At 45.1% G+C, this 23,038-nt stretch overlaps 1 protein-coding gene across 2 annotated transcripts in view; it reads right to left on the bottom strand.

Annotated features, from left to right (window-relative positions):
* LOC8033496 overlaps nucleotides 1–2,356 on the bottom strand; it is an 82,056-nt gene extending 79,700 nt beyond the window's left edge. Inside the window, exon 1 of one of the 2 annotated variants that reach the window (XM_029991332.4) lies at nucleotides 2,126–2,356. In XM_029991332.4, the coding sequence (XP_029847192.3) occupies nucleotides 2,126–2,146 (21 nt within the window). In that variant the 5' untranslated portion in view covers nucleotides 2,147–2,356. The remainder of the gene's footprint in view (nucleotides 1–2,125) is intronic. The other variant, XM_029991331.4, reaches the window with a different exon arrangement.
* Between the last annotated feature and the right edge of the window lie 20,682 nt (nucleotides 2,357–23,038).

The following is a 23,038-nucleotide window of genomic DNA, read 5'->3' as shown; positions in this document are numbered from 1 at the left end:
AAATCGGGAATAATTAGAATCAAAAATGTGTGCTATAAAATGGGGAATAATGAGTATGTAAAAAATGCATGCTATTATCACATCGACTGATGCATGTATATAAAAGTCAACCAATTGCATATCATCCATCTAACAGCATTAAATGTATTTATTTGTTTTAACTTTTTCTTCCGGTATTTAGAAATCTCCAAATACAAAACATTACTTTGAGTATGGCTGCCCCAAAAAATATTTTTCAAGCTTATGTATCCGTTACAAAGATCAAAACAACACTTGCCACAATAAAGAAAGAAACTAAAGTATTAGGATTATAATTGAAAAAAAAAATTGTAATTTGTAAGATACGCTTGTGGGTGGTCGGCCAATATCGGTGCATTCGTTCAGGTGCCGAGAATCATTCGCGACTCCAGTCGCCAACGCGAGTGCGTGGGTATATTGCGATTTCATCAGCCACGACGCATATTACATGAGATCTGCTGCGTCGGTGACGCTATATTTATATTGTTCTCTCGATCCTATACAGTTTTACGTTCTAATTACTTGCTCAATGAGCTTTTAAAAAACGTATTTCACGTTGGAAACAAAAACGTGCCGCCATGCGGGCGTTTTTTCAATAGTCGTACTGCAGTTGAACGCACACTGCGGGGCACATGTTAGTGCGAACCGGACATCGGCGCTTTTACGCATTTTACTTCGAAAGGAGAGTGGCGTTCGCCAAAACTCACTGCGTAGTTTGATGCCCCAACTGAGCACTTTCCACCATTATAATAGTTTTTATGGCAAACCTTCAATAACAAAATGAAAGAAAAAAAAAAAAAAAACAAAACAAAAACAGCCGATGTTTTTTTGGTTCTTTTTTTCCTAGCAGTGTTCAGGAGTGTACTGCTCGCAACAACGACAGAGGGGTAAAAAAAAAAAAAGGCACAGTGTTCCAACATGCGAAAAACTAAAGACTACGACGTCGTTCTCGCAAATAGAATCGAGTGCCGTCACGAGCGTTTATTTTGCAACACTTTAATCTGCCCGAGTCAACGCGGTGCGTGACAATTCTCTCCCCGTCACGGATCCCTCCAGCATCCTCGGATGGGAGCCGACGCTGCTGAGAGGGGCAGATTCCTTCTCGAGTGACAGGTTATTATTTGCGACATGCACTCGCTCGCAACACCGGGATCGCGTCACCTGCGGGGTGCGCCGCATGCACAAGGTCGAATAGTGCGATGCCTTCGATTTCCGACAGGGATCCCGCTACTGTAGTCGCGGTGCTGCTCGCGTGGCCAGCAGATCACCGGAATGATAACATTCGTCAAGGTCAACTGTCTCTCTCCCCGCCCTGCCCACGGAGAAGAGCCGAGCGCAGTTGGGCCCGCATTTGTTTATTTGTGTTCGAGAAGTCCATCAGGACCGTTACGCTAACTCGGGTAGCAACAGCCGTTCCGGGGTGCCGACAACCGCCGCCGCGCGTCAACCCATGCGTATTGACGAGTCGGTAACGAGGACAGTCTGGGGACGATGATCAACCAACTTCCGGATAGCACTGCGGTCATTTTTTTGCGTGCAGAAAGAGAGCGCGCTATAGGTTCGGGCTTGCTAGAGACTAGCGACGAGAGGGAAAGGAACCTCCAAAATATCAAGGAAGGCTCGTAGCTCGCTTCCGTTTGACCGAAAGAAAAATAAACATAAAACAACACCAGGCAAGGCCAGGGGAGAGCTGCGGTATCGATCCACACGGGGGCCAGGCAGCATTCCTTGCTTCCCCACGGTATCCCCCCTCTCTGCGCGACGAAACAAGTGGCTCTCTGGTCGAGTTAAAACGGCTCTGCTCCAGAGAGCCAGAACTCTCCGAGTTCGCCTCTCCTACTCGCAGGATCACCGCCGGAGAAGCTTCGTTCTTTGGGCCGGGGAGGAAAGCGGCGGTCAAAACCGACACCAACCTCGCGAGAGTGGAGAAAAAAAAATAAGGCTACGAGAGCACCGCGCGCGCGCGCAACGCTCGTTGCCACAGCAACGGTATCGTCGGCGTCGCCTTCTTCTCCGTCGACCGGGGTTTCCCCCCTCAGCTGCGCGAAGGGTGGCGGCGCAAGCTCGGGGTTCGGACTCCGTGGTTCAAGCTATCTCGGCTCCTCACCTCGTTGTCTTGGTCGGCCATTGCGGAGAAGCGGCTTCAGCGCCGTCAGCATCCCTTCCCGAGAGATGGTTCCTGGTGGCCGGGAGGTGCTCCGCTGGCGGCGAGCGCTGGACCGAACGCTGGCCTCACAGCGACCATCACTGCCCGACGACGCCTTGTGCGGCCGACGTCCCGTCCTCCCATCCCTCCTCCTCCTCTGCCCCCCCCCCCCCTCCTTTCTCTCTCTCATACAGATCTCCTCGCAATGTCACGTGACAAGTTTTTGTTTTTCTTCTCGGAAACCTCCTCTCTTCGCGTGTCGGTCGCTGCCGCCGTCGCTATGGTGGTGAAAGGGCGTATGGAGAAAAGTGTGTGCATCGAAGGGGATGGGTTATCTCAGTGCTGATTTGACGGTGATCAATTAATTGCGAACGCACGTGGAGTTGCGTGCCTCAAAGAAAACTACACCGTGCAAAGCCGCCCCCCCTCCCCCCCTTCTTCTTTTTTTTTTTTATCGTTAGGAGAATTCAAGTGATTTAGGAGGCTGAATTACTTTCGGGATCACGGGTGTACGTCGCTGTTAGCGAATCTTCGAGCAGTGCACTGCGTTATTGTTATACGTTTCCGTGCTGGAAACGTATTTATTTTATTTTAAAATCGGTAAAAGTAATTCGCAAGTAGTTAAAAGTTAGTGTTCTTTTTTTTTTTTTTTTTTTTTGTTCTTATCGAGTCACTATGACTACATATCATAGTTATTTTGTTTTCTGTGGCATTTGTGCCGCATTAGCCCAGTCTTCCTTCTTTATGTTTAGAATTTTAATCCAGAATGCATTTGGACTAGGGCAAATTCAGATTTGTGTCACGTAGCCGTAGCCAAAGCCGTACCGTTTCGTCGCTAGGTATATTAAGTGGGATGACGTTCGGGTAGCGTATCGAGACACCACACCACTATTGGTCACGTAAACCCGGCGACTTGTGCCTGGACACGCCAGGCCACGTGACGCCCGGCCACGTGGTGTCAGATCCCGCAACTCATGGTGCAAAGACGTATTGTCACGTGACATCACGGCTTCAATAACGTTACTCGATGTTGCAACGTTGGGGGAGAAGTGGTGGTGCAACATGACATCACATCGTGTGACCACGTCGCCGGATGTTACGTGACACTGCCGTGTAACGTAACGTCATCTGTCACCACGCTTGGCAACTTGAAGTCAGATGACAGCGTGACGTCACTGGATGTCACGTTGTCACGCTGCTCATACTTGCGTATACATTGCTTATGCATTGTGCGTAATGGACGTTTGGGCAGCAGATCAAGGGAGCGCCTCTTTTTTTTATCTCAATGGGAGTTGTTAGTTATATAGATATAACTAACAATTCCTATTCGCCTCGAGATCGAACCGTGTCGCCACCGTGCGGCCAAAATTGGAAACGCGCGAAAGCGGGGATACCGCCGTGCGTCGTCTGCTACGGGCGCACGCTCAGAAGCATGAATCTCGACGAAGCAAGCCCGTTTCCGGCTGAGCTTGACATTCCTTATTAAATGCTTTATGTTTTTGTTGCCGTTTCTTCTCACTAAAGGTTGTGCTGTATCGTTTCTCATGCGTAGAAATTCAGCAAAGCGATTATTATTAAGTCGGAAACTTCCATAATCTAAGTGTGTTGGTTTGCATACAATCACTGGTCCCACGTATTTTTGTTATCTCGCACCAACCGTGGCTTTCATAAAGCATTGAATGTTGAGTGGGTCTTTGGTTTGATTAGAAAATTAACCCGACTGATCGCTATCCTTTAATAGACTAATCAATCGATAACTCCGTATGTTGATATTTCGCCGGCCATATTGCGTGAAAGACGTTAAAACTACACATTTTTTTACTGGTTTTACTATGTCATAAATGGCATATTGCATACCCATTCTAAACTTCACGTTGTGAGTCCTACATAAATATGAACGCGGGAAACCTTTTAAAATGAAGTATTTTTTAAAGTTATTATTTAAACAGTATAATCACTCTCGGTGAAATGACAAGCACGCTGAAGTGGTTTACCGTGCAAGCCTGTGTCACAAAAGAAATAAAGATGTCAAAAATATTAAAGAAGGCATTTTTTACTTCTTGTTGACTCCTTGTTGAACCGGCAAAACAAATTGCAATTAAAGCATTATTGGAATAATATGAAAGTTAATCGATGAACTGCCCAGTCCCGATATACATTAGGTGAGGGCGGAGGGTGATCGGAAAGTCTCGTGAAGGTCGCTAGCCCTCTTCAGTAAAAGAGTATCACTGCGGCCGATGCTGTCTGTGTCATGGTGCGCGTCGTTTGTTGGGGTTGTAGAGTGTGCTGTGTTGGAATACAAGGTTATTTAGCCAGAAATTTATAGTATTAGCCTCTTGACATCCGCGGCCCTCACCCAGGAAATTGAAGCGGGTGAACCCACACTACCGAAAAAAGCATTCAATAATAGGAACATTGCTGCGTTGCTCGGTTACACTCGTTTATTACTGTCACGGAAGATATATTCGAACAGTTTGTTTCAGTTGTCCTGCAAACCATGCAGTTCGCAGATCTTAACTAGAAGAGATACTATCTCCTCGTCGCAACGCAGTAGATTTGTTTAGACTCCAGAAAACTTTCCCACACTATGGCACAATAAAAGGACAGAGGAACTCAATAGTATGGTAATTTCCAATACAGCGCTAACTTATCTTCATTATAAATATTTATACTACTGGAAAAGCTAGAAGTTAAAAAAAGCATAAAAGCTGCGATTTCACAGCATACAGTACCAGTATTATGTTATCTGGGTTGGAATTATTTTTTTTTTTTAATACCCGCGTTGATGAACCGATACATCCATTTTAAAAGAAACAAATATTTAACATAAATATTCCAGTTCAGCCGGAGACAGGCATCAGTCGTGGTGATCCATGCCTTCCAACGTCTGCCTGGAGCAGACGACGCACCCACAGAAGCGATTATATAAATTTAGGCCGCGCGCTGGCAACACTATTCGATCTTCACTGAAGCATCGAACACTACCGCACCCTTTTCCGCTAGAATTGTTTTCCCACCGATAGTATGCGACAAAATAAACGCAATAATCTACGCCGTCTCGCGCGCGAACGTGGAGAGCCTATGGGGCGGCCGTTCCTCTATCCCCGCTTTGATGATGATGATAGCGCGACCGTTGCGCCACCTCTAGGTCGATCTCGAGGCCAATAGAACTCCAACTCCTATCTCAAATTATATTTAGATCTAAATATAATTTTCTGCCTTGCGAGCGGCGAAACTTCACTTGCTATTGATATTCATAACCTATGTTCGTCCCCTCGACGTAGTTGGGAGGATTTTGAGCATTCATTTCTGCTCTAAGTACAGGCCACTAAAGTTATGTTAATGCACCTCCTTTGCAGAGATATGTTTCTCAACAAATGGAACGTAATTTGCGAATAACTCTGTTTGACCAGAAAAGACAACAACCACATTGTAACAACTCGTTCGTATACAAAGTATTCTGGAATATACACTAACATAATTATTTTATTTCTTTGCTTTATGTACATTTATGTTCAATATAAAAAAAACAAGGTATTTGTTATATTGCAGCGTTATTTGTGTTTTAGAATAATTTTGGAAAACAAACGTCGAACTATGTCCCTTTCATGATCTTCGGCAGTTTGGCAAGTTCTTGTGTATGAGTTATTTAAAATGTTTTAATTACCTTCACATCACCAGAGAGCTTGCATTTAGTTGTTTTTGATATTGAATATCATAAGCGCTAAATAAAATTGGTTAGATACTTTTGAATGAATGAACTTTTCGAAAATCTAACATAACTGGGAATCGTTTTTCTGAAAAACCATATTCTAATTTCTTTTCCTTTATTAATGACAATGTATGATAGCGATTTATGAGAAAAACTAAATACAAAACAGAGTATTTTCTTTATACGCCAGTTATAAAACTTTAATCTAGTCAGATATGTCTTGTAAAGCAGCAAGCTTTGTTGTTAAACGAAATAACGTTTACTCCACATTACCACGATTTCACTTTTTTATAATAATATATGGTAAAGGGAAGATGGGGCACTTCTACATTTGAGAAAAAACGCTTGAATTGCGTTCATTTGACCTTCGGAATAACAGATATCACAACTATATTTCAATGCGACGCGCCGGAGAGCCATAAGAGCAATTTGAAAATAGGGCTGAAGCCCCGCCTCCCTAGCCTTGGCAAGCCAAAAGATCCGTCGATGACGTCACGGACAGCGACTGTCTTTCGCGTTTTTCTCGCGTTTAACAATACTTGCGCGGCAAATGGTTTTGGTATTCGGGTTCACGAGGTAAGAATACACTAGAATTCACTTCTAACTCATTTTTTTTCAAGAAGCTCCGTAGCTTCCCTTTAAGTTAAGTAATAATGCTAGGTTATTAACCATTTCCATGCCACAATATTGGCAAAAATAGCATCCATACGAAGATGCAGTCGCAACACATAACTGAAAAGATTGAAGCATTAATTTCGATGATACAAACGTGGTTCTATAATTTATAAATATATTTCTGACCAAACACAATCATGCCTTGACACTAAGAAAACGTAGAGCAAATAAAAAATCGTCTATCTGAGAAATTTTCCCGATTTTGATATATTTTCGAAACATTTCTTCATTCACATCTAGGTACCTGATTTTACTTTGTTCATATACTACAGAGCAGAATTTCAGCCTCTTGGTGATATCAAGGTCAATAAAACAGGTTAAATAGTTTACACACGCAAACTTGTCAAGCTTTGGCAAAAATCATCAGAGGGCCTTAGTTGAACATTAAAAAATATGTTTGTTTTAAACAGTAATATTTTTAATAAATTAAGCATTATAAAATCTACTTTGGGAGTGTCACGCAGATTATGAAAACATAAACAAAACATATAATATTTTGTTTCATGACCACAAATATATCTTGAAGCTTGTCAGGTCTGACTTGTGACTGCGTTCTCACATCTGTGTTTTCTGGTCACTAATTGAGTAGGAATATATATAGCTAATTAATTCACATTATATCATGGCATGTAAGCTTAGAATATATTTAAAATTGTAGACAATCTGGAGAAAAAGTTATTTTACTCGTCAACATAGTTTCACAACGGATATCTGACAAAATTAAAGATTTTCTGTCATGTAAATAAAGTGCTATATATTTCTGTTTATAGTTTTGATAAACCACTATTATACCTCGCCCATAACAAAAAAGAAGTAAATAAGATATCAGGTCTTTGAGAAAATTGATTCCGATTTTGCTATATTTTGGAAGAATTCGTTAATTTAAATGTATGTTATATATATACTTTTTGTACACAAGATAGTGAAGCTACACTCAATAGAACGAGACAAGTTTGAGCTTTCTGATGATATTAAGGTGATTATGACATATTAAGTACGTTACAAGTAAGAACTTGCCAAAGTTTGACTAAAATAATCAAAGGAACACCGTTCGACATTATTTATTTCAGTTATTCTAAATATCTCAAGCAAATTCTAATAATTGAGCAAGATGAAACCCATCTCGAGAGTGTCATAGATTAGTTCTAGCGCAGTAGTTTGAGAAGTGATAAAATAGCGAGCGGTCAATCATGCGATTCCTGGCAGGTGGTAGAATCAACAGATGTAGCCTCGGTCGCTTCAGTTGTCAATGACTTGAAGACGAAATATCCTCCAAGCTTTTTGTTTGCGCTTATATTCGTTGTAAGAATGCTTTCATCACATACTTTTTGGTCAAAGTTAGAAATTCAACCCCAAGTTCATGACCGAGCTGAGATAAAAAGAACAGCCACATCCATATGAGTCACAGTAAGTATTAGGGATGTTGCGACATTCTCTGGTTCAAATTCGACCGTGCTCCACTTTTTCAAAAAACGTAACCGGCAGTTCAAGGAGCGGCCTACTAAAGTAGCTAGCGTAGGGGAAGCTCAATATTAATACATAGTTTCAATGTTTCCCATTTGCTTCTTATATACAAATATATAAATTATTTTCTAGAATTTGGAGCGTGCTGCAAAGTAAAAGGATTTCCTGAAATTTGAAACGTTTGTGTGCGTGTCAGGCAACACTTCTTGAGGAGTCGAATATTGTGGAATCTATCAAAAGTTCGAAGGTTTGCCGAGGCAGTCGAATGCGACGTTCGACGAAAGCTCGTGACCTCCCTAACAAAGATTACTCAGTAATCTTTGTAACCCTAGGCCAACAGCTTCAGCAGCGCCGAACAAAATAAACGGCCGTACTCAAATTTCCCCAAGCGTGAACGCGCGCTGCATGCTAACGACGGTTCCTGTCTTCAATCGGCGATGCGCGAATCTACACTTCCGAGAAGCGCAACCACGGCGCAATAGTGGCGCAACTCTCTGTCATAGCCGGGTTTTGCCCTGTAAAATATCTGGGGCGGTCTAGATCCTTTCGCGCCAATGACACGTGCTAGTGCTCTCTCGCCTCCTTTCGCAGTGCCTCGGCAATATGAAGAATAATTGAAACTGAATGCAGCACAGTACACGCAGGTGTCGCGCTTGAGCCCGAAGTGTATCTGGAGTCCAGCCCATGAAATCCTAAACAAGTCAAGGTATAGCCGAAAAGGTCAGTCGGTGACATTATATATCTTTGGTCGGAAACAATCGAACCACCAAATATTTTTCCCCGGTGAGTAACGCGGTAGTAATGGTCAAAACGCTTGAATGACATTTGGCGCTTATTCGTGTTCAGATATGCCGACACGTGCGTGCAGCCATTGCAGGCATGTACCTTATATCGATATATTCATAAAGTAGTAAAAAAACTTATTGGACAGCGAAATGCCTTACAATGCAGTACTAAGTCGACTGTTTAGCAACTACTAAAGCCGAGAAAACCATTCTAAATTAAATTGTAAATGAGCATGCGAACAATTACAATATACATCTTAAAAAGAAAACAAAAACATATGCCGGTACTTTTTTTTGTGAGGGGGGGGGGGGATTTCAGGTTTTTGTAAAACAGTGCCACGAAAGTCAGAGTAATGCGGTATGTCCGGCACGTAGCCAGGATTTTGTTTCGGGGGGGGGGGGGGGGAGGGGGGGGGGGGGAGGGGAGGGGGCCGCCCATGACAAAATGCTGTATGAGGGGGAGAATGAAGAGGAGGTCCCAGCAAAATGGAAGATTTCGGGGGGCGGGCCTTATGGGCCGCCCCCCTGGTTACGTGCCTGCGGTATGTGCAGCTAGGTTATGCGACCAGGGAGTTCTTGTGGAGTTCGTCAGCACGCCGGCTCCGCTATCTTACCCCTGCAGGTGTGAGCGGCCGGGAACCGTCGTTCGCCCAGGGCCAGACTATAAACATCCGTCTCTGGCTCCGCCGTAAGCTGAGCGCCCCCTACCCTCGTACCCGAGGCGTCGTTTTACAGCAAAGCTGTATATGTCTCGTTGGTCGGATTTTTTTCGTGCGTTTCGGCGTCCTCACTGAAAAACAACCTTTAGCGATTGAAGCGAAAAGAGCATATTATGCATACAAGATACACCACAGCATTCGTTTCAATCAACAACGAGCACAGAAGGAGCATCCAAACCAGATAATTGATGATGAAGCGCCTCTGGTAACATTGCGAAGCACGTAGCGTTCACCGTATACGTTTTTCGGTAAAGATTACTCTTGCGCAAGCTGCCGAAACGACGGCAGCTTGCGACGTGGGACATGACGTCTCTAGCCTTTCATATATAAAAAGTTTTGGTGCAGTGCATTTACTTTTCTTTCGTCAATCATTTGGTAGACATCCTGGAATGCTGTTTGTTTTGCGCTATCTAGCGACTGAAGCGAGAAACATTAGGTATGCCTGGAAGTGAGGGCTGCATTGTTCAAACGTGAGCTTTTATTCCAGTGGCGCCGCTTAGCCTAGTGTCTGAAGCAAGAAATACTGGGTAGGCCAGGAAGCCGTGATGGCACAACATGCCAGTGCGGCGGAAACTACGGCCCTGGCGGGCTAATCGGAACGTGACTACGTATCGCCGGGGTGCGCTTTTACACAATTTGCCCCTCTCACTTTTCACCCCTACTCTCTTCTTATGATGCGCGCACGCGCACACAGACACACGCGCGCGCACACACACACACACACACACACGCACGCACACACACACACATACACACACGGGCGCGAGCACTCACGCACATACACACATACATACATACATACATACATACATACATACATACATACATACACTGCGAACAAGTATCAGGCTTTTCGTTGCGTCATGCTACAATATATGTGCGTTGCGCTCGGACACTCATCGCATATCGAAGCCGTCGGCACGCAACGTGGTGCTTATCGTTCATCCCTTTGCCAGGTTACAACGAGACGGGGTAGAACCGTGGGCTCTCAGTTTGCTGACTCCGCCTGGCTGTTGCCGGCTGGCTATAGTGCGGTGGGCAATCGTTGCAGGTGATACCAAAGCTTCTCTGGTTCACCACCTTTACAAGGTGGATTGGAGCCCCGACTTTTTCTAATGATAGCTCTAGTTCTAATAAACTAAACTACTTCATAGTATCTTCGATCAACCCTCACGAGAACTGCCCTAAAACCAGGACAGTCCACATCGCTCCTCGGTCGTTCAGCGCAAAGCCGCGGTGCAACATCGAGGACAAGGTGCGCCGCGCCGGTGTACCGCGGTAACCGCCATTATGCGTCACCTCTCGTTTTGTTCATTCTGTCTCGCGTACGTCCGCTCGCGATGCCCGTCCGCTGTCGATTTCACCTGGTTTTTTACTCGCGGATCGAGCGGTCTGACACAAACGAACATCGTGGACGTGATTGTCGATCGGGTTACGAAGCGGGTGACAATTCCACAGGCATATGTTGCCCATCATTGTTTGCGCAAGGAAGAGTACCACCAGTTAATAGCCGTACCTCGGTGTCATCGAAACGCTTGTCAACGCTTTCCACGGAGTTCACAACTTACAGGCGCTGCTCGCCACCGCAGCAATCATTGGTAATCGCGACGATGGTAATAAGCTCGTCGTCCTCGCTGCCAGAAGAGCTGAGGAATTCATCGAGTGCCGCTGCGAAGGGAGTTCGTTTTCGCAAGGCTGCCATCTCGGTAGTCTGCGCGTCTGCTATTCGCACCATCTCCTCGATTCCCGCTCCTGGCCGCAATGCCTAATGGGACAGCACCCCGGCGCACCGCCGATTTTCTTGGTGTGCGAGACTTGTACACGTTACTGAAAAAAATTAACCGATTACAATTACAATTACTTTACTGTAAAGAGTAACCGATTACAATTACATATACAGCCTCAAAAAAGTAATCGAAAAATTACTCTAAAGTAATCGATTACTTCCCACGTTACACTGTTTGCAAAAATAACACGCCCAGACGTGTAAACCGGTTGTCCCATAGCGGACACGTCGAAACGTGTTCGTTTTACACGCAGCCATCTGTTAACACTTAACACACATCGTCTACACACGAGGTGCCGTGTGTAGACGCAGCCATGTGGTAGCACACATCGTCTACACAGGAGGTGCCGTGTAAACTTAACACGCTACACCGTGTCTGCCTTCTGAAAAACACGGTTGAGCGTGTTCCTTATGAAACATGGCGGCCAGCAGCCGAAAACAGGCGAGAATCGAGACCCAGCGAGCCGCGCGTCTTCTAACCGAATTGAAAGCACACAGGACGGGTTTGTTCTCGTTTGATGTCTTTTCTACACAGTAAACAGTCTCCAAGCGGTGGACGTAGCTACGTGCAAAGGTACGTACAGTGCGCCCCAAACTTAACGCCGTCACCCGAACGCCCGACTTTCACAGAGCAGCGCTATCCTGGCGGCAGCCGTTTCAACTAGTCGGTCACGTGAAGGTCATTCCCAATCTCCGAACCGGGGGAAGGGGAGGTAGCAAGGCTGCCGCTAAGGGCCCTTGACTCTGCGAATCTCAAACTCATATCGTCAAAATCGCGTTGTTTTTTTTTGTTTTTTATTGTGCGCTATGTGTGCATTTTAGCATCGCCTTCAAGCTTTCTTCGATGCATTATCAGGATTTCTTTGTTATCAATCTTAAAGGTGCAAACGAAACGCAAAAAAAGAAAAGAAAAGCGATTCTGATGTTGTGAGTTTGTGATTCGCAGAGTCAGGCGCCCTTAGCGGCGGCCCTGCTGCCTCCCCTTCCTCCAAGTAGTTGGAACGGCTGCCGCTAGGGTAGCGCGGCTCCGCGAAAGTCGGGCGTTCGAGTGTCGGCGTTAAGTTTGGGGCGCTCTGTACGTGCATCGTCGGCGGTCGGTGGCGTCGGTAGCTACGACGGAACCGCTGGACAGAAAAACGAATGCCAAACTTACATGGACAAATAACTCGAACAAACTATTTCGAATCGGGTGGTAACTTGCGCCACCTAGTGAGATTTCTAGCAGCCTGTGAAAAAAAAAGAAAAGAATCAGGAGCATGTAGATACGCTGAGAACGATCACGAGTAGAGAGCAACCCTACATACATCGCAGGCAATATGAGTACCACGTATGACACAGCACCGACACCGACTTATACACAAACACAACAACGACACTGCTCCCGACTTAACATCCTTTTCTCCCCGCGGCCAATATAAGCTTGACATGTGCGGGTGAGCAATTTAGTCGCTGTCCGTTACAGATTTATAGAAGAAGAGAAAAAACACGGCACAATGGACAGCCGTATGTAAGAACTGTTTGCATTTAAAACGTATGGAGTCAAAATCTATAATGTCAGTCCGTTGCGAAAAATAACTATGTATTAACAATAAATCTTAAACTGGCCATGAAAAAGTTCAAATTTTTGTTATTTTCATGCTCGACCAGTGTTATGAGAAGTCCGACTAGCTTGAATCAGATAAAAAAAGAAATTATTGGAATTTTATCATTATGTATTTAGTAATCAATGGAAATTATCCTTGCGCAAAGCTTTTTATATATATATATATATATATATTCTTGTGAAGGGCATCTGCCCAACACTTCACTTCCGCTATACTTCGTTTCAGCGTCCGCCCGAGCGCAGCCAAAGGCTGAGGGACTGTTCGCAGCTTCGAGAAGAGCGTTCCTACGCACCACAAAGTAGTCCGCAAAAGGAATTATTTTTAGTAACTGTTTGGTGCGTAAACAATGCACAATATTCCAGATGTGTACTGCTGAGAATGATCTGCAACTAAAATAATTAATCAATTGAAGTTTGTTTTTATTAATATATGTAGATGCATGTGGTTTGGAGAAATTACGTAAATCCGCTGGCAACACGGCTGCAGCGCAGGTTTTTCTATGTGATTTCGTTCCCGTAATGGTCGAATCATGTGCTTCGCTGCTTTATTCACCAAGTAACTTCAAAGCGTTCTTTCACAAAGGCACGTTTGGGCATCAGCCGCGAGAGGTCGTGATGAACGCCTACTTTCAAGTTCGGCAGGAGACTCCGGCCGCGTCGTACCGCGAATGCGTTGTAAACAAGAAAAGCGTCCGGGCCACTACAATTCACTGGTACGCGGCGAAATCAGGGCACCCTTTTACCTGCCGATCCCATTGAACGCCGAGAAGCTGGTGGAAAGGACTGCGGCTCGAGCCCTGGTATATCTAGATAATACAAGGAAACATCAACGGCCGGGTCATCGGGCACCTTCCATTGTGCACCTATGTCTCGAAACTTTGCCGAAATGCCGAACAGGTTGAAAGCTCGGACACAGACACCAGCGGCCAGCCTACGTACATACTCACATCCCGTGTGACTAAATTTCAGAGCGTGAACAGGCACTTTTTGAACTTGTAGCAGACGATACCGTTGATACACCCGTAGCAGACGAAATTCTCGGCGAGCCCGGGCAGCGCGGACCATAGAGTTATTATAATGTACGCTAGAGGTTCAAGTGGCGCTAGTGTGCTGACGCAAATTGAAGCACACAGCAACCAGTCCAAAATTGACTTCCGGTAATGCATTTCTATGGGAAAAAGTGAATGCATTTTCTCTCTGCGCTCGATCATAAGAGCAAATATCCCAAATACTTCGTACGTACTAGGTAGCTTGGAACATTTCTCACTCAGGCTGACGAAATAATTGGTCAGTTACGGCGTTTTTCTTTCGAATTCATCGCATTATAAACGGTGCTAAAACGGCTTCGTACGTGTATTGATGTGCACTGTCGGACACTGTTAGCGCGAACACGACGTCGGCGCTTTTCAGCGAGGGAGATATACGTGCCAAACGAACGAAGAACATCTGGAAGTTAAGAAAGACTGCAAGAACTACGCAGTTACACTGAACCAGTAACTACACGTGCATGTACGATCAAAATAAATTGAAGGCCACGCAATCGATTCCGATTTTAAATAAGTAAGTACCGCTTTATGCTTTCTGCTCTGAGCGAAGCTGCTTGTTGTGCGCTTAAAATATCACCCGCACGCTCGAAATCTTTGAGATCAAGTGCCCGATAAAAGCTGCCCGGCAGAGAAAACAATACAAAGAGACACCTTTCGTAGCCCACGGACTTTATTCTCTACGTTTTGAATGTTTTTATCAGTTCATGCACGACGGGGTCATTTTCATATAGTGACAGGACTGGCATATTATCAATATATAAGCGTCACCAGAATGCTGGCGAGCCTTGAACACACTCTATATTCCTTTCGATTGTAATTTTGCTTCGAATCCTGGCTTGTTTTTACACACCGGCTGCGGAACACACGTTTGGGGCTGAAATGTAGCGAAGTTAAGCATCGTTCACTGATGAAGAAAAATGCGCTAACTAAAGCAATTACACTTTTACAGTGTTAATCAAGGTACATACTATTCGGTACGACCCAAATAACCAAAGTCTTCCGTGTTATTTTCCGACGAAGAGACAAAATGCACGCGCGTTTTCTCATAGGAATGCACAGGAGCACCGCAAAAGTAGACTGGTTGCTGTCTGCTTCAATTTGCGTCACGGAAGTCGCATAGACACTAGCGCCAGTTGAACCTCTAGCGTACATTATAATAACTCTATGGCGCGGACGACCAGCGGCGCAGCGGAGTGATACAAAAGTGCAGGTGAGATCGCGTGACCCATTGCAGGCGTGTGATTGGCTCCGGCCACACGTAGCTTTGGCTGCGCTCGGACGGAAGCTGTACGCGTACGGGAGCAGACGCCCTCACTTTTGGGGCGTTTTGATGCTGTTTGTTGCCATATGTCGTGTCGGTGTCGAGTGGAGCGGTGGGGCTTGGGAGTTTGTGACCGGTGTTATTTGTAATCACTAATGTGGCGCTGCTGCGTCTTTTTTTTTCTTCTTTAATATATATACCGTCATTGCCCCGAACTTTGAATATTCACGGGCCCGTGGCACTGCATTATGCTGAATCGCGAGCTCCTCTATTGACATCGTTTTTCTGGTAGCACTCGTGGATACTGAAGGCGTTTAAACAGTGTGCACCGTCTCGCTTACATCTGCGGTGACATACTCGACCTGTTGAAAGTTATTTCTTCCGTCATTTTGGAGTACGCTAGGCAGTTATCTCGCTGCTCTGGTTTTGGTTATAAAAGCAAGGCAAAACGCTCGTAGTTCCCGCCCTCAGTACACGTTGGACATCTTCCACACTTTGACACCGAATAACTGGGTGAACGAGGATTTACATTTACTTCAGAGGTCACTCTTGCCGCTTCCGCACCGTTGAGCAGCAGGATCAGCTGGCGACAAGCCGCGAATGAAAGACTTGAGGATCAACAGCCCAAGTGCACTCGGTGCCGATGCGGGTTTCTGACGACAGGTACACCAGCACAAACCGTGACCGTTCCAGCTCTTCGTCATGACACGATGTTGCGAAGAGCACGGTAAAATACAACTGCACGGACCACCGAAGCAAACGCGCTGTTATCGTAAATGTTGGCTTGTGATTCTGCCTTTGTAGACCGTCTTATTCGTTTTGCTGGAGACGCAAACGACGGGCATAACAAAATCGTTTGCATAATCCGCATACCAGCGCAAAACCATTTACCCAGTCACCTTGCGAAAAGCGCACCGCCCTCATTTGCGAAAAGTCCGCACCGCCCTCATTTGCCCTGTCTTTTACCTGCTTTAGAGCAGTTTGTACCTGCTAGTAGGTATGCCTACTGAAACTTGAAACTAGGTGCAGTGCCAGAGAGAAAAAGTCAAATTTGGGAAAGCTTGCTCGCTCTCCCCACTTCCTCAACTCTCAAGTGGTTGTACCATAATAAATGCACCAACGCCTCTTCCCAAAATAAAGAAAAAACACAATGTTCACTACGTAGAAAATGGTCTCAGTTCATGCATCTGTGGGCAGTTAGAAAATCTCGCCCCAATTTATTCACACCGCAAGATGAGCGCAACAAGCTCACACGAGATTTACAGGAAAATATCGGTATAGTGACTTTACTTTCCCTGAAATTCTGTATAACCGGTCGTTTGCAGGGCCGAATCATCTACTCGAGCGGTGTGAGTCGCTGTGCTCTCATGTCGCTGTGCAAACGCAGTCCAACAGCACACCGAATAAAAACGGTAGATTTAGGACAACTATCTGAACTCCACTGTTCAATTAAAACGACGCTAGTTTGTTGAAAACGCCCGCAGCTTTTTACTCATGGTATGCGTCGGGAACCTTCCACGTTCTGAAACAGAACGAAAGAAGATTTACTTCTAAAAACACTACCTGCGTCCTCCCGGACCATCTAGACCGGATCAGCTGACGACGACGGGACTGGCCCGTTGAACCTCAACCCCAGAACAACCAATTTGAGCTCCGTGTTAGTGTGGGTTTCCACCTCCAAGCACCGCACCGCACACCACGAACGTTTCGGCTCTTTGTCGCATCGCCGTGTTGCACAAAACAGAACGAGATCGCCGAAGTCGACGCAGCGCTGTCGTGAACCTTGGCTTGTGGTAGCGCACTCGTGAACCCTGTGACTCCCTTCGCTTTCAAAGCACACACGAGGATTACGAATGATACTTTCCGTCCCCCGGGAACCTCACAGGGGCACTTCTCCGGTCACGTCTTCGCTATGTGCTCGCAAACTGCGCAGCTTCTCGCGTCCCGTCAAACCAAAACAATAGCGGCGCGATGCGTTGTCGCCAGATTTTCTCCGGCGAAACAAGAACAACGAAAGCAAACCTGCTCTAGCTTCTAGCGTGCATCGGCGTTGCGCCGCGGCCAGATTTTTTCTGTCAGCTTTAACTTAAAGATGACCTACCGATGCAGCAACACTGGTATAAAGTTTTGATATGGCGGCCACCACGGAGCGCCGTAAATTCTGAGGAGGGTGGATGGGAAGCGGCGGCACCTTCCCCCCCTCCTGGTGTTACACGGCCGTTTCGCTTGCAGTTGACGGGTTGAAGCCAAAACGAAACCAACTGCAATGTGACGTGTTCAGATCGACGGCACGCTTGTTATATCCATTTTAACTGTTTAGGACGAGTAATTAGGCCCATGACTTTATTTGTGGTGTGTAAGAAACTATTAACCAGGGCCCCTAAAATAAATTCAAACATGGGCGACATGAGGGAAGCCGCATTGCCATCGACCAGAATCAATGGCAACGGAGCAAGAAGCAGGGGGGTAAAGGTGGGTGAGGAGGACTGGCAAATCCCGTGCGCCGACATCATGGGTCGCGAGAGAAAGATCGCGAAAGAGAGCGACAGAACACGAGAAAAAGAAAGCAATGTTGCCGGCTGAAGGACGACAGTCGCAATGGTAATCGCGAAGGCTGAAAACTCTTAGCAATATAAACAGTGATAATCTAACGTTTTAAACTAAATTCTGAGATATTCTAACGCTTATAAAAAGCAGTATACTCATTACGCTGCATTAACTTCCCTTCAGTTGAAATCTCGGAAATCTGGTGGTTGCGCGGTTTCGTATTCTTGGGGCGCGGCCACCCGCGAAGCCGGTGATCTGGTTTAGTTTAGTGTTGATGGGAGGCCGTACATCTGCGCGTTATGGAAAAAGAAAGCTTCGAAGGGAACGCGAATATCTTTCCACCGGTACGTTCGTGGATTCTTGAAGTTCATGAAACTGCTCTGATGATATAATTATATTCGTGAAATCGAAGGCATTTGGTAACCATCTCTGCGACCCCGAAGGTCTGCCTGCATGCTCCGCCGCTTGCGGCAGCCAGAATGCATGGGAAAGTGGCGGACCTTTTCCTCTAGAGTTCTGAGTTAGTATGTATGATCTCTATGGCCAGAGGCCAGGGGGTTAAAGGTGGGTGAGGAGGAGTGGCGAATCCCGTGCGCCGACATCCGGCGTCCCGAGTGAAAGATCGCGAAAGAGAACGACAGAACACGAGAGAAAGAAACCAAGGTTGGCAGCTGAAGGACGACAGTCGCAATGGTAATCGCGAAGACTGAGAACTCTCAGCAATATAAACAGTTATGTTTAACGTTATAAACTAAATTCTGAGCAATTCTAACGTTTATAAAAAGCAATATACTCATTACGCTGCATTAACATTCCTTCTGTCGACATCTCGGAAATCTGGTGGTTGCACGGTTTCGTATAGTTTCGTATTGCTGGGGTGCGGCCACTCGCGCCCCGCCCGCGAAGCCGGTGATCTGGTTTAGTTTAGCGGTGACGCGAGGCCGTACCTCTGCGCGCTATACAAAAAGCGAGCTTCGAAAAAAAACGCGAATATCTTCCCAGCGGTAAGTCCGCGGATTGTTGAAGTTCATGAAACTGCTCTGATGATATAATTGAATTCGTGATATCTTAGGTGGTTGGTAGCCATGTGGTGGGACCCCGAAGGTCTGCCTGCATGCTCCGCCGCTTGCGGCAGCCAGAATGCATGGGAAAATGGCGGTCCTTTTCCTCTAGACTCTAGAGTTAGTATGTGTGATCTCTATACCAGAATTAGAATGGCAATCTGGGCTAGTTGGTTCATGATAACTTTCTATACCAGAAGCACGGTGAGCGCGAGCTTCGCCCCGCGACATGGCATAATTGCTTTTGGTGCATATCTATCTCCGAGACATGTTTCTTTCCGCGGCATCTGTCTGACTGTCTCCACGGTCTTTTCTAGGTGTGTCCCAAAGCATTCCGGTGCATCGATAGCCGGCAATGCTGCGGTCGTCGCCGGCGGTGATGCGTGTTTTCGAGGTCGGCTACACGGTTATGCGTGTATGACCGAACCAAAACACGTTCTTTACAACCTCGCATGATTTTTGAAGGAATTATCCGTTACTCAACATGTAAATTTATGGTAATTTGTGTAAATAGCGTGTTTTTCACCCCAAATATTCACCAAATACACGGGACGTGCTAAGAGTGTACTTTTCATTCAACCTTTTTTTATTACTGTAGCATATATACACATTTAAAGGGAAGCTACGGAGCTTCTTGAAAAAAATGAGTTAGAAGTGAATTCTAGTGTATTTTTACCTCGTGAACCCGAATACCAAAACCATTTTCCGCGCAAGTATTGTTAAACGCGAGAAAAACGCGAAAGACAGTCGCTGTCCGTGACGTCATCGACGGATCTTTTGGCTTGCCAAGGCTAGGGAGGCGGGGCTTCAGCCCTATTTTCAAATTACTCTTATGGCTCTCCGGCGCATCGCATTGAAATACAATTGTGATATTTGTTATTCTAAAGCCAAGATGAACGCAATTCAAACGTTTTTTCTCAAATGTAGAAGTGCCCCATCTTCCCTTTAAATAGGTGTTCCGCATTTATACATTTCTTGTTTTTTTGTCCTCTACACCTTGTTCAGTTTCAGCAGCAGCACTATCTCGAAGTTTGCGTCGGTCATCCGCCAACGAATCTTGGTGTCATGAACAGAGCTCGCATAGTTTCAATCGGCACAGCTGATGGAGGGATATTATTCGGGAACTAATATTAGGGACGCAGACATAATTTTGACAAACCCAATGAAACATACCAAACACGAACTAAGAATATAGATGTTCAAAAGTGATACCCCCCAAACCAGTCAAAAGCTCGTAGGAGCATGCTCACGAATTTGAATACAAACTGTTTGCTAAAAACTGTACAAAGGCACGGATAAGAACCATATTTTTCTTAACCTGCTGACCAGTTTTGCCCAGAACTGAGTGACTACAGCACTTCTAACCCCTCTCGCAAAAAAAAAAAAAAATAATAAATAAATAAAAAAAAAGAAATTAAGAAAGTTGTAATTCATAATTTTGTAATTGATTACAACAAGAAAGTATTTGAATTAAAGGTTCGTTACTCATTGAAGAAAGTAATTGAAGCCTTACAAAATTACAGCAAAATGTGATCTATAGCAAGTAATCCATTGCTTGTAACGCGTTACGTGCAAGTCTGGCGTTCGTGCAAACGAAAAGCCGCACCGGGAGGGTGCGCTTCGTTGATCGAGGACGTGCGGTGCGCACCGGTGCATTTGATTGAAGACGAAGGGGCGCTCCTCGCTGCCCCGGTGCGCACCGGTGAGGATGATCGATGATGCTATCAGTCTTCATTTCAGTCTTACAATGCATGAAAATTTATCCATCCGTAGGCCCATAGCGCAACAGGAGACGTAATATAATGGGCTATTTGGAATAATTAACAAAAATGTGTAATTTAACTTTTTTATTAGTAAAAATAAATAAATGGTTTTAATTAAAAACGTGTTTAACGTCATCAAAAACAACTAAACCAGTAAACTTTAGAAAGATTGGGTGATCGCGCCTCGTTTTCCTGGGTCCCGAAGTTGATTTCAACACAACGTGCCGGTGCGGTTTTCCGTCTCTTATGATTCGCGTTTTCGCGTTGCAGGCCTTGCGCGCGTGGCACAAGTGGTGTAACCTTAGCGCTCCACCGAGCTCGCCATGCGCTCAAAGGTCTTTGTAAAATATGCTGAATCAATGTTTTTGATGACGTTCAGCGTGTTTTTCATTAGAGCCATGCGTGTTTTCAGACAAGATTCTGAATCAAATTTTTATATGAGGTAGTAAACCATAGAGTTATTATAATGTCCGCTAGAGGTTCATCTGGGGGTAGTATGCTTATGCAAATTGAAGCAGACAGCAATCAGTCGAAAATTGAATTCCGGTAATGGGAAAAAGCGAGTGCATTTTCCCCTGCGCTCGATTATGTCCAAATATCGCGAACCATGCGTAGGTTCAAGCTGGACTAGAACATTTCTCAGTCACGCAGATGAAATGATTGGTAAGTACGGCGTATTTTTTTCAATTTCATTGCATTAAAAAAGATGCTAAACCGGCTTTGTACATGTATTGATGTGCACTGTCGGACACTGTTAGCGCGAACACGGCGTTGGCACTTTTCAGCATGGGTGATATACTGCCAAACGGGCGAAGAATACCTGGAAAGCCAAACGGCAAGAGCTACGCTGTAACACTGGTAACTCTGGTAACTCCTTGTGGATGCTGACCTTGTGCACGGAGGATATATGTGAAAAAGTGTTTCGGGTCGGTTTTTAATTTATTGGGAAGCATATGATAGAAATATTGGTTTTTAGCTTCGTCAATTGCAATTTCGGATGCGGTGGACAGTTCTTTGTATTTGGAAATCGCGGGGTGCATTAGATCGTGTAGCCTTTCAATGTATGCTATTTTTTCTTACTGAGGCATCTTTTTACATCCCTAGTGAACCAAGGAGCATCATCTCTTGTTTGGATCGTGACCTTTGGAATAAAGGCCTTTTCAATTTTCTTCATCTTATCTCGGTCTTTAACCAGTTTGGATTAGTTGTACGGGTGTGAAAACTGATTTGGAGTGTAGACGAGAAGTCTGCCAAGATATGGTGTATATTAGCATGATGTGCATTTGCGTAGTTATTTAGGCGTTTTATGTTTGTTGTTTTACTAAGAAACGGTGGGGAATCCATGCAATATACTATGTGATGTTTATTTATTCGATCCAGTACGCTTTTTTAGTATTGTGTGGCTCATTTGTAAAAACCAAGTCCAAGATATACTCCCCGCGTGTCGGTTCACGTACCAGTTTCGAAACTGGTACATGAACATTTTTCGATACGGATGTGAAATAACAGTGAATCGCGACAGAAGAAGCGTAGCCCAACAAGCCACGCCAGGCGTTTCCTTAGCTTACAGTGATCGTAGAAATGAAATTCTCCCGGTATCGGGAAATTACAGCAAATAACATGGTATTTCGTTTTATTTGCCGGTCCCGATATTTTCAAATACGTGGCTTATTTCATTGAAGAAGGGTAAAAAACGCAGGCGAGCTGGTGAATGACATCCTAAGTAACCCTGAAATGTAAGAAGAAAAATACTGACAAAACGACGAAGTGTTTTTAAGCTCTGTAAAAGACTTCGTTATTCTGTCCGTTTTTTTTTTTTATTTTCCCTACGTCTTAGGGTTACTATGGATGACTTATTTCAAGGAAGCAGTTTCACTGATTTCGAAGTATCTGAAATGGTTAATATCGGCGTATGAACCTAAGCGTGGCTCTTATATATCGATACTCTAGATATACTATTTAGCGTACATCCCTTTAGAGAAATACTTATTTATTTACACTTTTTACAAGAAAGAGACTCGATGTTTGACGGAACCGGCCAGCGCCGTGCGCAGATTGTGTTAGGGAACTCGATAACACGCAAGCTCCGATATCTTGCCGGCTCGTGAGAGCGGGCGTGAACCGGCGTTGGCGTGGGGTCGGAATGCAACATCCGTCTCTGGCTCCGCTGTAACCTGAGTGCTCCGTTCCCTCATTCCCGAGCAGTCATTCTTTTATTCTGAGTTGTCTAACAAACGAGATTACTTCAGTCTTCAATAGAGATGCCGCGAACGTTTTGCGAACCTGAGCTTCGAAAATGGAACCAAGGGGTTGGAAATGCTCGCAAAGTTCCGAAACGTCAAACCTTTTACTACATAACAAAAATTTTGACTTTTTTCGAACTTCCAAATGTTTTGGCTCTGAGAAATTATATTGTTTTCGTACTTCCGATTTCTCTCACTATGAAGTTAAG

This window comes from Ixodes scapularis, unplaced genomic scaffold (genome assembly GCF_016920785.2).
Source record: "Ixodes scapularis isolate PalLabHiFi unplaced genomic scaffold, ASM1692078v2 PGA_scaffold1__304_contigs__length_218370807, whole genome shotgun sequence".
NCBI classification, from domain to species: Eukaryota; Metazoa; Arthropoda; class Arachnida; order Ixodida; family Ixodidae; genus Ixodes; species Ixodes scapularis.
This window is presented reverse-complemented; position numbering and strand designations above follow the sequence as displayed.